The 18,269-nt window shown below is 39.0% G+C and overlaps 1 protein-coding gene across 1 annotated transcript in view; it reads left to right on the forward strand.

Moving 5' to 3' along the window:
* The window catches only part of LOC121387106 (lachesin-like), an 89,640-nt gene that overhangs the window by 55,089 nt on the left and 16,282 nt on the right, over positions 1 to 18,269 (forward strand). Inside the window, exon 2 of the mRNA XM_041518133.1 lies at positions 16,586 to 16,719. Within this exon, the coding sequence (XP_041374067.1) occupies positions 16,586 to 16,719 (134 nt within the window). The remainder of the gene's footprint in view (positions 1 to 16,585; positions 16,720 to 18,269) is intronic.

An 18,269-nucleotide genomic window follows, 5' to 3' on the forward strand; every position in this document is an offset into this window, starting at 1 on the left:
TAGAAGTGAATATGTGAACCATAACATGTGTCACAATTAGGAACTATAGTGGACCGTCATCAATGAACTCTCACCCGGAAGTGAGCTGTGTAGTTAGACCTAACATGTTTTATCTGTATAGTAATCATCTACAGAAATATTAAGCTGAACATTGTAAACATGTTCCTCGCTAAAATCCAACAAATGCATTATTTTCATCGGCTAAACACTGAATGTTTTGGCCATTTCGAATTTCGTGGTGGGTAGGGTGAGGGTGGGGGTGCCCTTTCATCACCCTCCTCTTTGATCCAGGCTTGCAGTCCTTCGGGAGCAGTTTGTATGCTTAAATTGATGCAACAAACCGAAATGAACTGAACTGAACTGAACTGAATTAACCTAGCGAACTTTTCTTGTAGTCTTTATTACTATGTATTGGCGTAGCCGGTGGTGATGGTGGGGGTGGGGGTGGTGTGGGGGGGGGTCGACATGGGAGCAATGCCAGCCAATCACCCCTTTTTTTGCCCCAAAATATTTTATATGTACCTGTTGTTCCATAACTCGTCCCATTGTGGGTGTCCATCCACAATATAAAATACTGGCTGCGTCAATGTCTACGCACTCCACCTACTTCATCGGTCCTGACAAAGAAACAAATAAACAAACAAACAAACAAGCAATTAATCACTTACCTCTATTAATATATTCCACCCAACATTTGCAGGAAATACTGGAACAGCACGTTAGTTAGATGTCATCATTTTGTAGTGTTAGATCCATACATAGATATTTTATATTTATACACATTTATAATAAATAAATATAATTATAAATGTCAAACAGCGATCTTTTCGCACATTTGCGAAGTTATCCTATATTCAGAGGAATGTGCGTTCTGTCGCTTTGACACCAATAAGCATATTAAAACAACGCCAAAGCATTGTTGACGTCACGTCAAAGGAATGTTGACGTTTTTATGGTAACGGCGTCTGCAATTTTCGTAACTTAACGGAAAATATCGAAGTACCATTGAAAAAGTTTTGTTTAACGACACTACTAAAGCACATTGATTAATTAATCATCGGCTATTGGATGTCAAACATTTGGTAATTCTGACACGTAGTCATCAGAGGAAACCCGCTACATGTTTCCTAATGCAGCAAGGGATCTTTCATATGCACTTTACCACAGACAGGATAGCACATACCACGGCCTTTGACCAGCTGTGGTGCACTGGCTGGAACGAGAAAGACCCAATCAGTTGAATGGATCCACCGAGGTGGTCCGATCCTGCGACGCAAGCACCTCAAGCGAACACTCAACCGACTGCGCTAAATCCCGCCTCCAAATAACAAACACCTCCTGCACCCTCGCACGGGATCCGCGCCTGACAGGGACTAAAAGTAGCGCAGTATGTAGACGTATGTACAGTAATAATCCATTGTTCGTCGCACCGGCCTCGGTGGCGTCGTGGTTAGGACATCGGTATATAGGCTAGTAGGTACTGGGTTCGGATCCCAGTCGAGGCAAGGGACTTTTAATTCAGATACCGACTCCAAACCCTGAGTGAGTGCTCCTCAAGGCTCAGTGGGTAGGTGTAAACCACTTGCACCGACCAGTGATCCATAACTGGTTCAACAAAGGCCATGGTTTGTGCTATCCTGCCTGTGGGAAGCGCAAATAAAAGATCCCTTGCTGCTAATCGGAAAGAGTAGCCCATGTAGTGGCGACAGCAGGTTTCCTCTCAAAATCTGTGTGGTCCTTAACCATACGTCTGACGCCATATAACCGTAAATAAAATGTGTTGCGTGCGTCGTTAAATAAAACATTTCTTTCCATTGTTCGTCGCCGTCAGGAATGATGATGCAAAAAATATCATAAATATCATAAAATATAAAAAAGTACATAAAAATATAAAAATATTTGTACACTAAACTAGCAGCCAGTTCTTTGTCAAATTCAAAATGTATCGCCACGTCTTAACCTGTAGGTCATCTTTAATGCACATTTTAATCAAATTAAATAAATAATAGTAAATAAAATTATTGTGATATATTTTTATTTTTGGGTGGGATAGGGGTATTTAATTCAACGTAAAATCACATTTCACAAGAAATTTTTTTTTGTTGTCATTATGCAACTGTAATCTGTGGATTTGTATACATGTGTGTGTGTGTATATATATATATATATATATATATATATATATATATATATATATATATATATATATATATATACACACACACACATGTATACATATATATATATATATATATATATATATATATATATATATATATATATATATATATATATATATACTCTGTCAAAAAAGAAACGCATAGGTGATAGGGAAAGAAGAAAAGTGTTTGATTTTAAAAAATATCGGGTTTTTTTTTACAATGTTGCTGAATGACCATGTTTGTTAATGTTCCTGGAATGGGACAGCATGCCCAAACGCACCCTAAAACAAATTTAACACAGGTTGTGGCACGTTGTGCGACAATTGCAGGAAATCGGCGTGAAATGGTCAGATTTTGGCGAATGCACGTGAAACTCGGGGAAAAGATTGGGGTAGTGATGGGTATTTATAGCTGCAATGCTCGCAATGATGCCTCATTTCCATTTCGACATAGACGCTAAGATGCCAAGACTAAGTCTACCGAATCTAAACATTGCAATAGGCCGCCTCCAGTTAGGTGAATCGCAGTCAGCAGTCGCACGCCACATGAACTTCCATCAGAGCACCATTTCACGTTTCTGGGACAGGTACCAGCAGTTTCAATCAGCTGAAGACCGGCCCACATCCGTGTTCTGCACTTGCGTCACCGAACTGCCACAGCAACGAACACTGCTGGACGCATACCTGGTTTGAGAAGGGTGTCTGGACAAACCATTCGGAACCGACTTCGAGAAGCTGGTTTACGGGCTAGGAGACCGTATGTTGACCCCGTCCTGCGACGTCAACATCGACATTTACGTGTTCGCTGGTGCACGAATGTTAAGATTTGGGAAACTGGCGGCGAGTATGGTTCAGCGACGAGTCACGTTTGCTTCTACAGCTACGTGATGAACGACAACGTGTTTACAGACGCCGCAATGGACGTTTTGCCAACAAGTGCGTCGCCCAAGTTGACAGATTCGGTGGATGGAGTGTCATGATGTGGGGAGCCATCTCATACACCGGCAGAAGTAAACTTGTGTTCGTACAAGGCAAACCTGACAGCTGTACGCTACCGGGATGAAATTCTTCGCCGTCACATGCTTCCCATTTTGGATCGACATAGAGAACTCTTTCAACAGGACAATGCCAGGCCGCATATGGCACGTGTAACAATGGATTTCCTACATAATGAGAACATTAATGTGCTGCCATGGCCATCAAGATCACCAGATCTCAACCCCATTGGACATCTATGGGACGAACTGGACAGACGTGTACGCCAGCGTGACCCGGAGCCTCAGACGCTTCCGCAACTGTCACATGCACTGGTCGCGCAGTGATTGCTGCAGCTGGTGACCACACAAGGTACTGATTTCAGCGCCCTCGTGCGACGCTGTTTGGTGACGAAAACGCGTCAGTCCATAGCAAGAACATTGTCACGTACTCATTTCAAATTTGACTGTGATACGATCATCAATAACGGAATTATGCCACTTTGTATTAAAGACATAATTCCATGAGTATTTCGCCTTTGCGTATCTTTTTTGACATATTATTTAACCATTATAATAGGCCAAGCTTTTTGTTTATATTGGCGAGAGTCTATGATTTGTTAAGAAGTATATATGAAAACAAAAGCAGATTTAGGGGATTCCTAATTTAGGTGTTTTCTCAATTCGTTGAGCTTTGAATAACGTGCAACATTTGTTTTAATGCAATGTAATATTATGTAGCTGCTGTGCAACATGAATGAAAAAATATTATGGAGTCACAGCAGGCTTGTGATCCTTAACTTTCTCCAAAGGAGGGGTCACAGGACCCATGTGACCTCCCTTGGATCCGCACCTGTCCAGGTAGACAATAGGGTACCCCCCACTCCCAAAAACTAATAATATTATAAACACCACCACACAAAACAACAACATTTTATTATTATTATTTATTATTATTTATTTTTATTTTTCTTTGGGGGGAGGGTACCGCCTCCCTTGACAACCCTCTAGATACCACCCTGTGTTGTCCTGGACATCACATCTGCTACCTGGGCTGTTTCGATATGGTTTTTTTTGGTATGTTTGTTTGTTTTTTTGGGGTTTTTTCCCCACTGCCCCCTTTCCCTTTTGAATTCCGTCTCATTTCTTCCCGATCTGGCAACTCCTCCTATCTTTCAACTTCTTTCACTGTCCACCTCCACATCCCAGTCCTTTTCTCTCCAATCGCGACAGGTTTTGACATGTTGTTAGTCACCTGCCGTCCCAACCGTAAGGGACTACAGGTTTTGTCTCTATGCTTCTGTCCCTTTGTCCCACATAGTTTTACGGACTTTTGTTTTCGCAAAGCCTCAATAAATTGAGCTGAAATTTTGTATATAGCGTCATCATATACTGTTACAGATCAAGTTTGACTTCTATGGCGATTTACCCATTTTTTTCATAGAGTTATTGCTCTTGAAGTCAGGAGATATGTAAATTTGTTGTTCGCTTGTAGCGAACGTCCGCTAGACAGGATTTTACGCTACACAGTAAACTAAAAGTACCACTTCGGGAACCAGTCAAACTAGTTTGCAAACGTTAGCGAAAAAAGGCTGGCTGAAATTGGGGCTGGTTTGTGGCTGGGTCTGGCGAGTATGGTACCAATCGAAAATGAAGCGCGCTGTGTCAAATGTGACAAAACACACAGCGTCTGTGCTGGCGCGAGTTACAGATCTGGCAACAGACGACAGAAAACATGAGCCATATTGTCACACTGCCAGACTGGTAGCTGTAGGCTGTGCGAGACACACTTTAATTGTTTTTCTTAATAAACAACAGGAAAGATGCATATCAATCAAAGTAGAATTCTCATAATTATTGTTGGTCTTATAGAACAAAATATATCTAAAAATATGTACGCAGTTAATATACTACATATATTGATATCACGTAACAGTTACAGACGTAGACGTCAAAATACACCAGACGTGGTGTCTTTGCTACGCTCGCCAGACCCAGACTCATCTTCGGTGTGTTTTGGGCCTTAGTTACACCTCACCACTGAGGTACGCACTCATTCGGGGTTAGAACCGGTAACGGGATACGAACCCACTTCCTGCCAGTCTTGAAACTCGAAAGCCTAATCACTGCACCGGTCGACAACGGTTAACCTATTCGCCATCGCGACATAAAAGTGGAAGCAGATGCACGAACTGAGAGATGTAACTACGTTTGCCAAATTGGTTTTCTCCAACCGTCTCGGCGGAAAAGCCCGACAGATAGCGGATCAACTTCATTAAGTACATTTTCTTCGCAAAGTCTCACAATTAACGCAGGAAAATCGAATTGTTGACAAGTGAATGAGAAAATGGAAAGCAAACAGATATACGAATCGGTTATATTCATTCATGGCTTCCCGTCGAGAGTTCAAAAGGAAGTTCACGGCAAAGCAAATCCGCAAATGTTATGGCTGACAATAAAATGCCAGAAACGAAAACGGCCATCTTTATCGCATGACCAGTTCTTTTATTGTCGCGATTTTACGACAATCTACACATCGCAGACAAATATAAAACTGTCTGACTATCTTTATCAGTGGGCCGGCTGTAGTCATTTTAAATCGAATAACGTTATTCCCATAGCTATTTGGATATTCTCAGAGTTAATTGTAAATCACACATTTATCGTTATGAAAAATGTGGGGTTTGTTTTTTTCCAGTATGATTTTCTCTTTTTGATTTACATTTGCGTCAGACTGAGAAATGATATAAGAAGCAGTGGGGCATTTCCTTGACAGAGAGCAAATCAAAAATGCTCTTTAGAATTACGTGGCACAATGCAGTCATCAGAGGCAAAATCATTTCTTAATGGATCTATTGCTTCTTTGGTATAAAATGAACAGCCCGTAGTCACACTTAGCAAATCTTCTTGCCGGGACCAAAATCACAAGCCTTGCCAGAGGTAGGGCCGGGGTAGTGGAGGGGGGTGGGGCATATCCGGACTTTGACAGAGGCGTAGCTGGGGGGGGGGGGGGGGGAGGGCACGGGGGCCATGACCCTAATGATTTTTTTTTTTTTACTGTATTAAATTTGATAAAATCATACATACATATATACATACATAGTGTTGGTTGCCCCCGCCCCCTCCAATAGTGGGTTGACCCACCAATATAATATCCTGGCTACTCCTGAGCATGTTAAATGTGACTAGAGTTGGAATTGGATTTTCTTCAGCATTAATGCCTGGCATACACCTACTGATTAACGCCGACTCGACGGTCGCGTCGGCTGGCGTGTGCATGTACACATTTTCAGACTACTAGCGACTCGACAATTGATTCGGCATTAATCGGTGGCTATAGGTGTGCGCCAAGCATTAGTAGTCAGTATGAATCTAACAGCGAGAAATTGGTTGCTATAATATTGGCCAATTTTCAGGCATTTGAAGTTCCAAAAACAGGCTTTTAATATGACGCCAGACAGCGTGGAATGAATTTGTTAATGTATCAGAGTGAACACTTTGTGTGATTAGCTGTATTCTTAGATCTATAAGCCAGTCATTATTTATGCACGCATTCACTGGTACATGCACAGCTCTGTTTAACACCCATTAAAACATGTTTGTTCCCCATGGGATATCGTTAAATATTCAGTCGTTTATGTTACGTAGGAATGGATGTTTTACCTTACTAAAGGCAGAATGTTAAAGGTTATGGGCTTCCCGGGTATTTATGTATAATATATACATGTATATATTTTACTGTTTTAATGTATAGCTTCGCAACTAGTACATTGATTAAATGCTGTGCTTAATTCTGAAAGCTCTTTTGCTGCTAGTTGTGAACATGTATTTTATTATCGGCGAACATGCAGTTCATAGGCGTTACAAATAGTTACACGTATAATAATTATAATGTAACAATGTAATTGCATGCATAATAAAAAATTTATTAGAAAGGGAAAAGAAAGAAAACTTACATTGTTTTTGATAATGCTAAAAAAGATTTAGCTTAAAATAAAATAACCAGTAAAATAAATGTATATATAATACCCCACTTACACAATAGCACTTATATTCGTATTTTGCATTATTAATGCGCACGAACATTTAGCTCAGTGGTAATGCGTTCGCCTGAAATGCGGTCGGTCTATGATCGATTCCCGTCGGTGGGTCCATTGGACCATTTCTCGTTTCAGCCAGTGCACCACGACCTTTATATTAAAGGCCGTTGTATGTGCTATCCTGCCTGTGGGATGATGCATATAAAAAAGATCCATGCTACTAATGAAAAACAGTAGCGGGTTTCCTCTCTGAGGCATTATGCCAAAATTACGAAATGTTTGACATCCAATGGGCGATTATTAATACATCAGTGTGTTCTAGTGGTGTCGTTAAAAAAAAACAACTTTAAGATGGCGAGAAGAAATCGCAGTTTTAAAATACCATAAGAAGGCCCCCCCCCCCCCCCCCACCGGCGTTTACGTTCACATCTTTATTCACTTTTGGTCCGAGTACACGTGAGCTCATTTGGGAAAATAAGTTCCAGCATATTAACCGGTTTTTCCCACAAAATGGCTTCATAGAACTAATTCCTAGATCAGCAATCGAGTTTCTCCAAGCACTGTCAGTTCATCTATAGGAATACTTCAATTTAATGGGCCCGGCGCGATTGCCCGGGGCTTGTCTACCATTTGAAAAATTGGAAGACATTTGTTTTATCAGATCAGTGGTTTAGCTATTAATAGTGAGACAACGTTGTTGTGGAAGGCTGGGTTTTAGGGTTGATCCAGAAAGAATATCACACAGGGGGGAAAAGGGTGGGGTGGGATGGGTGAGTAGAGAAGCTGCTTATTTGATTAATCGCACATGTTTGCTTATGTAAAGTTTGTTTTGTTTAACAACACCACTAGAGCACATTAATATATTAATCATCAGCTATTGGATCGGGTGGATAAAATAAAAATCAATCAGAGAATGGGTCTACGATCATATCATCTCAGACGAGTGCTCTACCCACTGAACTAGATCGCTTCCCTTGGCTATCCACAAATTATTGTTTATATATTTCCCAAAGTACAGGACAGTATGCACCTCAGATTTTCGTTTGATAAACAATTCTAGATACCCATAACTCTCAATTACAATGTGTTTGATGCTTATCAGCAACAGCCAAGACAAACATTACGATTTCATCGGTTGCTATGTAGTCGCTTATTATTGTGGCTATTCTTGTACGAAGCGCTCGTATCGTGTGGCGCAACCCTTAGTTGCAGTTTCGCCAATTTGCTTGGTGCTTATACAGCCACAGACTAAAATCAATGTGCTGGGGTGTCGTTAAACAGACATCCCTTTTGCTTTCTACAACAGCTCTTGCATCACCGTATGGATTGTCTCTTCACGTCGGACGACAGATCTCCAAACGGCTAAGCACTTGAGTGGATTGAAGTTAAAGGGTTTAAAGCGGGTCTGACAGGCGGATATCGATGACTTCACTTCATGGACGGCCAAAATCCGGAAACGGCAGCGTGCTTTGATGAAGATGCCTGTTGAACATGACAAAATCGTGTAACGCTGTTGCCACACAGATGCTGGTTTATGGCGAGTTACATATTAAATAATATTGCCAAGTCCTCTCACTCGATGATGGAAATGAAATGAAATTAATATCTGTTTAAAGATACTAGAGCACATTTTAAGACCTGTGGCTGTTTTGGTGTCAAGCATAAAATAGTTATGTTCGACATACGTACACAAACATTCAAACTCGCGCTCATGCACGCACGTACATACATACGTGCGTGTTTGTGTGTGAGATAGATAGATAGATAGATAGATAGAGAAAGAGAGGGAGAGGGGGGAAGAGAGAGAGAGAGAGAGAGAGAGAGAGAGAGAGAGAGAGAGAGAGAGAGAGAGAGAGAGAGAGAGGAGGGAGGGGGAGAGATGGGGAGAGAGAGAGGGAGAGAGAGAGAGGGAGAGGAAGAAAGGAAATAAACAGAAAAAGAAGAAGAGAGAAAGGAAAAGGAAGAAAGGAGAGAGAGAGAGAGAGAGAGAGAGAGAGAGAGAGAGAGAGAGAGAGAGAGAGAGAGAGAGAGAGAGAGAGAGAGAGAGAGAGAGAGAGACACTTCGAACAGCCAATGATTAATTAATCAATGTGCTCTAGTGGTGTCGTACTTCTTCTTTTTTCCCATGAGCAGGGCATTTGCGCAAGGCTGATGTCGGTATCTGGATATAAAATCAGCACCAAGCATCTTTGTACCGGATTGTTGAAACTTTGCACTGGATTGTTGAACCTTTGCACCGGATTGTTGAACCTTTGCACCGGATTGTTGAACCTTTGCGCCATCAAGCTTTATTTTCTTCTTCTTCTTTTTTTTATTTTTTATAACGTTTATTGACCCCAGAAACCACATATATAGTAGTGCCAGAGTTCGGGCCCTGGTATCGCTACTTTACAATCATTTAATATGTTAAACATTGTACATAAGTGAATACTACATATATACATGTATCACATTAATGGAACAGTAATAATGGACATAGATACATTTAAAACATAGTTCATAGTTTTATGGGGTTAACAGAGAAGCTAGAAATAATAGAAATAAAGAGAAGGAATGAGAGAAAGAAAGAAGAAAGAAAGATTGAAGGAAAGGAATAGTAAATTAATTTAAAAGATAAATTGAAATAGAAAATAGTACATTTATCATTATTATTATTATCATCACCACTACCATCATTACCATTACCATTACTATTACTGTATTAGTATTTCACATGTATAGGGATAATATATAAGATGTAATTTAACTTAAAATCAAAACAGAGTAGTAAAAGAAGATAGAAAGAAACTATAGTGCTTGGAAGGGTAAGAAACACGTGTATGGAGGAGAATTAAACATTTGGAAAGAAGGCGATATTGTGAAAAACAGCTTTGATTTGGACCAACTCTTATTTCCAGACAAGATCAATTTCTGGGTTTTTTCCTGTTGGTACAAAAAAAAGGGTCAAGCCAAGGATTCCATTTTTTATGGAATGTTTCATAGCTACAGTTTTTAAAAAGAATATATTTCTCGATATTAAATTAAGTTTTTAACATATTTTTAACGCTATTTATATTTTTTTTTCTGTATTTTCATACTGTAGATATAATACTTGATATTTATAGTTAACCAATTTATAAAGCTACTGTTTTTGTTATTAGTTATACCAAATATGACAATATCTTTGCTGAAATTGATTTCGTTTCCTATTTTACATAGAATCCATGATGTTACTTCTTTCCATAAATTATGAACTTTGTCACATTTAAAAAATAAATGTAGTAGTATTTCTGGATAATTGCTACAAAAGCTACAAGCATTATAATCAATATATAGAGGATATTTCATGTTTTTTGTCAAATATGATTTATATCTCATACGTTGAGTGTGATATGATTGCAAACTTCACGAGATGAGATATAAATCATATTTGACAAAAAACATGAAATTTTCTATTTATTATATAACTTTTGGCAATTTACCTTTATTATTAAAATGCCAGCAGCAAAATAGTTCCTGCTTTCTTACAGTGAAAACACTTTCTACAGTGACAATAACACATTTTAGAGTGAAATAGTGAAATTTTCACTCTAAAATGTGTTATCGTCACTTAGTGACTGATAACATTTTTATTTCACTGATATTTTAAGGTATTTCACTAAATGTTATACAATAAAATGAATCATATGTAAGAATTTGTTAGTCGCCAGGATTCTGTGCGAAATTCTATATGGGATTTTTTTAATGTAAACATATCATCTGTTAAGTTGTTTAAGTTATGTATAAAGGATTTAGTAGCATTTATTAATGAAGCATATTGCAAAATATTCGTAGGAATGTGATATTTTGTTATAAAATCTTCGTATTTTAGTAAGACTCCTGGTTCATTCAATAGATCACTTATAAATATGATACCAGTTTTAAGATATGTTTTATTTGAAAATGTTTTTTATCTATACATATTTTACTTTTGTACCAAATATTAATACCCAAAATGTCATCTATATTTCGTGGTTGTTGTTTTTGTTGTATCTGTAACCAGCTGTGTAATGTATCTCTCCAAAATGTATTTAGTATTCGTTCAAGTTTAAAAGTAATGAAATAGTCGCCATGTATAATTAAATCGAGTATAGATATACCTGTAATAAATTTAAAAAGATTAGTCTACTATGGGTTATTCATAATCATTCGTCGAATTCTTGTATTTTTAAGAGCTGTAATGTAATTAGTTACATTTATCATTTTAATTCCGCCATCTTTATAGTTTTGAGTTATTAAAATGCGTGCTAACTTTTCAGTACCCTTGTGCCAAATACATTTAAAGAATAATGTATTTAAATATTTGAGTAGTGATTCATTTGGGTTAGGTAAAGCGATAAATAGCTGTATCATTTTAGGAATTATTAAACTTTTTAGAACAGTTATCCTTCCTAAAACAGTAAGGTTTCTAACTGACCATATTTTGGTTAACTTTTTCATTTCTATTATTTTCGATTCATAGTTTAGTTCAATAATTCTTTCTAAATTTACTGAAAAGATGATACCCAATAAAGTAAACTTATTTGAACCCCATTCTAGCTTCCATTTGGCATGGTGAAATACGTCCTTTGAATATATTTTACTTCCTATTCAAATAGCTTTTGATTTAGAATAATTTATTTTGAGGCCAGATACTTCTGCGTAATAGTCTAAAACTGACAGTGTATTGTGTACAGATTCCCGGGAGCCAACAAAAATAAAACTAGTATCATCTGCATATTGTGATATTCAATATTCCTCTCCATCTATAGTGATACCTTTAATATTAGGTGAATTTCTAACTATGATGCCGAGGATTTCAAAACATAAAATAAATATATATGGAGATAAGGGATAGCCTTGCCTACAACCACTTTCTAATTTATATGATTCGGAGAGAAATCCATTATGTATTATAATTAATCAGGAATTATTATGTAGTGTTATAATCCAGTGTTTAATTGAGATTTTAAAGTTAAAAATATCAAGTCTTTTATCGAATTAAAAGCTTTTTCAAAATCAGTTAGTAGTAGTAGTCCCGGGATGTATCTACCCTTTATAAATCCAGTTTGATCTTTGTTAATTAATTTATCATGAACCCTTTTAATTCTATTTGCAATACAGCCGGAGGCCATTTTATAAGTACAATTTAGAAGAGTTGTAAGCAGCCAATTTTTAAAGAATTCTTTAGGTTTATTTGGTTTAGGAATACATATTATAATACATAACGTTTGTACGTTCGACATTTGTTTACTTTCTTTTTAGATCTGCAATATCTCTCACCCCTCCCCGCATTAATGGATGATGTTATAGTATTGTGGGAGAGAGACTGTACCTTTAACACTAATTACTATTTTACATACGCCCACACTGCCAGAGAGAGAGAGAGAGAGAATGAGAAAACCCCCCAAGCCTGTTAGATATATTGTATTGCTGTTCAACATTTCACACTTTGGTTTTGAAAGACAAACTATCGATGTGTGTTATTCAATCGCCTTAAGCACAGCGTCGTCGATAACGGAAGTGATGAATTCTTCCGTTGAATTTCTCCTCCATTCCCGACAAGAGCACCATCTAACGCTCAATTGTGTTGTGATTATTGGCAAAAACATATTGGCCGCATTGTTTATGGATGCAGGGATGTCATGTTTTACCCCGTTAAGTGGGATGATAGCTGCGTCTGGAATCGTCCAACTCCAAATATATTAGGCTCTTGATACGCGCGGCTTCGACTCTCAAGAAAATTACGACACTGCAGAGATAAAGTTCAGGCCATAACCTAATACAGAAAGAATGCCGAGTTGGCAGCGGACCGGAATTAGCTAACTGCATGTGTCGCCTTTATGCGTGTATTCAATCAAATATTGACCTTACAATAACACTGTCTATTGAATCCTTTGCTTTTGGTATTACGGAGTTCAGTCCTCCGAGAGAAACAGTTCTGCTTGGCAGTAATCGAGTTACGCCAATGTTTTCGGCGATTGCGTTTTCGACCGTCGACGTTTTGTCATCAGCAGCACGGGGATTAGCTATTGCTTATGGACAGTTCGCACTAAACACAGTTTTATGAGTATTTCTGTAAAAAAAAACCCCATACGTATTGTTTCTTATTTGATATATTATTTTCATAAATTATTGAAGTTTGTTTTTGTTTAATGACACCCACTAAAACACATGTTCTTTTTAAAAATCATCATCGACGTTTGGTAATTTTTAACTCATAGTTTTAGAGGAAACCCGCTAAATGTTTCCATTAGCAGCAAGGGGTGTTTTATATGCACTTTCCGCACATACAGGACAGCACATACATGTACCACGGTCTTTCATATATCAGTCGTGGTGCACTGGCTGGAACAAGAAATAGCCCAAATGGGTCCACCGACGGGGATCTACCCTAGACCGACCGCGGCTCAAGCCATCGTTTTACCTGTGGACTACGTCCTGATCGCCTGTATAATAAAGTTGATTGCTTGAGATATTTATTTTATGCACATCCATGTGAAAGAAGCTGTAGAAATGTGTTAGGCGCCCGTACTGGTGTGAGCTATGAAAGTGGCAGTCCTCCTACAAGTGGAATTTGAACCATGTATTGGAGTTAAGATCAACTCTCCATTTAACACAACAAAGCACCAGGGCTACGTTCTGCGAAACAATCTTAGCGCTAAGATCTCCTTAAGTGCATAAGATAGCTTCGCATTTAAGGTGATGTTAGCGCTAAAATAGCTTCTTAAAACGAGGCCCTGTTACTGACTCGTGGCTGCACACACTGACGATTTCATCATAATTAGTTTTTTAATCAATCCTGTGCAGAGACACGGTGTTAAACATGCTAATGTCAGATTCGTGATTACCATGTATGTCAAACTACTGTGGAGCAGTCACTGAGAGGGAGAAATACAGGAAGAATCCCCCGAGAGTCGATCCTACAAACGCTCACATTAAAAGAAGGTCCAATCCACTAACACGCTTTACCAGGATAAAGTGCCTTAACATAATTGGATATCAATGTCATCCTCCTCAACACTGTTATGATGATGATGATGATGATCATCATCATCATAATCGTGATCATCATGATCATCACCATCAGCAGCAGCACCAGCACCAGCAGAACCACCACCACCATCCTCATCCTCCTCATTATCCTTCTCATCATCATCATCACCATCATCTTCATCATCATCATCATCGTCATCATCATCATCACCATCATCTTCACCATCATCATCATCATCTTCATCGTCGTCATCATCATCTTCATCATCAATCATCATCAATCATCATCATATTCATCATTATCATTATCGTCGTCGTCATCGCTATCCTCATCATTATCACCGCAACCATCACCAGTACCATACTAAAAGTTAGAGCGACACCCTAAGTCCATAGTTAGCTATATGTATTGCGATTTTAGGTATTCATTATTAATTTGTAACTAATGTGTGCGCTTTTACGACCACACGAATCATGTCTCGATGTTCCATACATTGAACGCCTCACACTGCAGCACCTGGATCGTCCTCAGGCCCACAGAAATACGCGTGCATGTACTGTTTAATAATAGCTATCTTAATTAATGAGCTAAGTGATTGATTCATTGTGCTGCAGATTCTTCGCCCTGTTAAAATGGGCATTTCTAAACACAAAGTGTTACGAGAATATGTCCCCAAGGTGTTTGCAGTTTTTATTTTCCACACCAGTAATGAACCCTTTTTCTTCCTCGACTTGGGTTCTAATTGGTTAATTCCTCCTTCTGATGGCGCTTCATCTGTAAGGTATTTTCCACCATCCATCTCATCGATATCAGAATTATGGTCTTTTTGTATCGGCCAGAAACAAAATTATGCCTGGCCCTTACGGCAGTTTGTAACCCCCGCCCCCCGCTATTTTGCATTACCTGTACCCGGGGGAATGGGGAGGTAGAGGAAGCACCCTCGCGGCAATCTGTAACTCACGTCCATTGTTATCCAGTAGACTTTGATTGGGCTAAGACTCTTTCGTGTTGTCCTCAACTTTCTGCAATCTGCTTCTGAGACTCTTTGCTACAGGCAGTTTCTAGCTCGTGTCATGGAGGAATGTTCACAATCGCAGATCCAGGAGGTGTGTGTGTGTGTGTGTGTGTGTGTGTGTGTGTAAAGCCGAAGCCACACGATACGAGTGTCTCGTACGATTAAAACATATTTCAAAGAAACCGATGACATCGTAATGCTTCTCTTGTCACAATCGGCTATTTCCGTACAAGGCGTGAAGTCACCTTAAGGTACACACTCCCACCTTACGGTACACACTCCAACCTTACGGTACACACTCCCACCTTAAATTTTAAAAAGGTTAAGATTTGTTTTGTTTACTGACACCCATAGACCACATTTATTAATAATCAACGATTGGATGTCAGACATTTGGTAATTTTTTATTCGTAGTCTTCAGAGGAAACCCGCTACATTTCTTCTATTAGTAGTAAGGGATCTTTGCATTCACTTTCCCACATACAGGATAGCACATACCTCGGCATTTGCTATGGTAGTCGTGGGACACTGGCTGGAATAGAGAAAAAAAATCAGCGAATGGGTCCGCCTCAACAATTATGTCGAAGTCAACAACAATTATGTCGAAGTCAATTAAATCGAAGTCAACAATTATGTCGAAGTCAACGATTATGTTGAAGTCAACAATTATGTCGAAGTCAACAATTATGTTGAAGTCAATGATTATGTTGAAATCAACGATTATGTCGAAGTCAATGATTATGTTGAAGTCAATGATTATGTTGAAATCAACAATTATGTCGAAGTCAACAATTATGTCGAAGTCAACAATTACGGTTGACTGCCACCATGCAGTGAGTCACCATGTTTTAATACTATTTCGTACAGTATCTTACTGTACGTCTTATTTATTATAAATCAGTCTTAGCTAGTTTCTCCACTGAAAAAACCCAGTTTAAAACTTGGAACGGACCTTTATAATTCTGAGTGCGGGACTTAGCTCAGTCGGTTGAGTGCTCGCTTGGGGTGCTTGCGTCGCAGGATCGATCACCTCAGTGGATCCATTCAACTGATTGGGTTTTTCTCGTTCCAAACAGTGCACCGCAACTGGTGAAAGGCCGTGGTATGCGCCTTTCTGTCTGTGGGAAAGTGCATATAAAGATCTCTTACTGCATTAGGAAAAATGTAGCGGGTTTCATCTGATGACTGCTTGTCAGAATTACCAAATGTTTGACACCAAACAGCCGATGATTAATAAATCAATGTGCTCTAGTGGTGTCGTTAAACAAAATAATGTTTGACTTTATAATTGTGTGTCATGATTCCTACACGATTCCTACACGCTTAAATAGTGAAACATATCCGATATTTTAACCTTAAATTGTAATTCTTTCTCTCTATTTTATTATTATTTGTTTTCAGATGTGGCTAAGACTCCCGTGACGTCGTCCCCCGTACCACTTCCAAGCTTTCTGGCCACCAAGACCAACTTCACGTTCAGAGAGGGAGATCTCGCGAGACTCGAGTGCTCTGTTGATAACCTCAGTACCAAGAAGGTGAGACTGTTTCTCTTTAGTAGACAAACGCAAACATCAGGCACATAGCCAGTACTTAAGATGTTTTATTTGTCTGTCTGCCTGCGTGTTTGTCTGTCTGTCTGTCTGTTTGTCTGTTTGTTAAGAGTTTGTTTTATGGTAGGTCTAGAATGGAATTTTCAAAATTGAATATTAAGCAGAATTAAAATTGTTGTGGGCATATGTGTGCGGATCAGAAAATAGACAAAAGAATGTGAGGAAATAGTGTGTGTGTGTGTGTGGTGTGTGTGTGTGTGTGTGTGAGAGAGAGAGAGAGAGAGAGAGAGAGAGAGAGAGAGAGAGAGAGAGAGAGAGAGAGAGAGAGAGAGAGAGAGAGAGAGAGAATACACTTTACGTATATCAATATTATCGTATATATCCCTACACAGAGATAGAGTACGCCATACATCAATGCTAAGGAATATATCCGTAGACATAGTTTGTCTATAAATGACAAATAATCAATCCGCTTGTTAGGTTTTATATATCGATTGGAGAAGCCTCTAAAAGACAGGGAATGAAATCAATATATGTAAAAGGTAATTGACTGCTTGTCTGACATATTCATTATGAACTAGCGCGAAGCAGGCCGTTCATATTTGTTTACCCCCGGGCCGTGTTTGCCGGACGTGTGAAGTTTGGATGCTGGCGGAAGTTAAACACATGCATTTTTAATTTGTAAACCGTCTGGTTAGAGGTGTCGCCTCGGGAGCAATAGTAATCAGGATCAATCCGAGTTAGCGAACCGGTTGAGTAATGTTCCCGTTTTACCCGTTTTCTATGACCAAGGTATTAAAGTTCCCGTTATACGCCCGTTTTCTATGACCAAGGTATTAAAGTTCCCGTTATACGCCAGTTTTCTATGACCAAGGTATTAAAGTTCCCGTTATACGCCAGTTGTCTATGACCAAGGTATTAAAGTTCCCGTTATACCCCAGTTTTCTATGACCGAGGTATTAAAGTTCCCGTTATACGCCAGTTTTCTATGACCGAGGTATTAAAGTTCCCGTTATACGCCAGTTTTCAATTACCAAGGTATTAAAGTTCCCGTTATACGCCAGTTTTCTATGACCAAGGTATTAAAGTTCCCGATATACCCCAGTTTTCTATGACCGAGGTATTAAAGTTCCCGTTATACGCCAGTTGTCTATGACCGAGGTATTAAAGTTCCCGTTATACCCCAGTTTTCTATGACCGAAGTATTAAAGTTCCCGTTATACGCCAGTTTTCTATGACCGAGGTATTAAAGTTCCCGTTATACGCCAGTTTTCTATGACCGAGGTATTAAAGTTCCCGATATACCCCAGTTTTCTATGACCGAGGTATTAAAGTTCCCGATATACCCCAGTTTTCTATGACCGAGGTATTAAAGTTCCCGTTATACGCCAGTTTTCTATGACCGAGGTATTAAAGTTCCCGATATACCCCAGTTTTCTATGACCGAGGTATTAAAGTTCCCGTTATACCCCAGTTTTCTATGACCGAGGTATTAAAGTTCCCGTTATACCCCAGTTTTCTATGACCGAGGTATT

This window comes from Gigantopelta aegis, chromosome 2, assembly GCF_016097555.1.
Source record: "Gigantopelta aegis isolate Gae_Host chromosome 2, Gae_host_genome, whole genome shotgun sequence".
In the NCBI taxonomy this organism is placed as follows: Eukaryota; Metazoa; Mollusca; class Gastropoda; order Neomphalida; family Peltospiridae; genus Gigantopelta; species Gigantopelta aegis.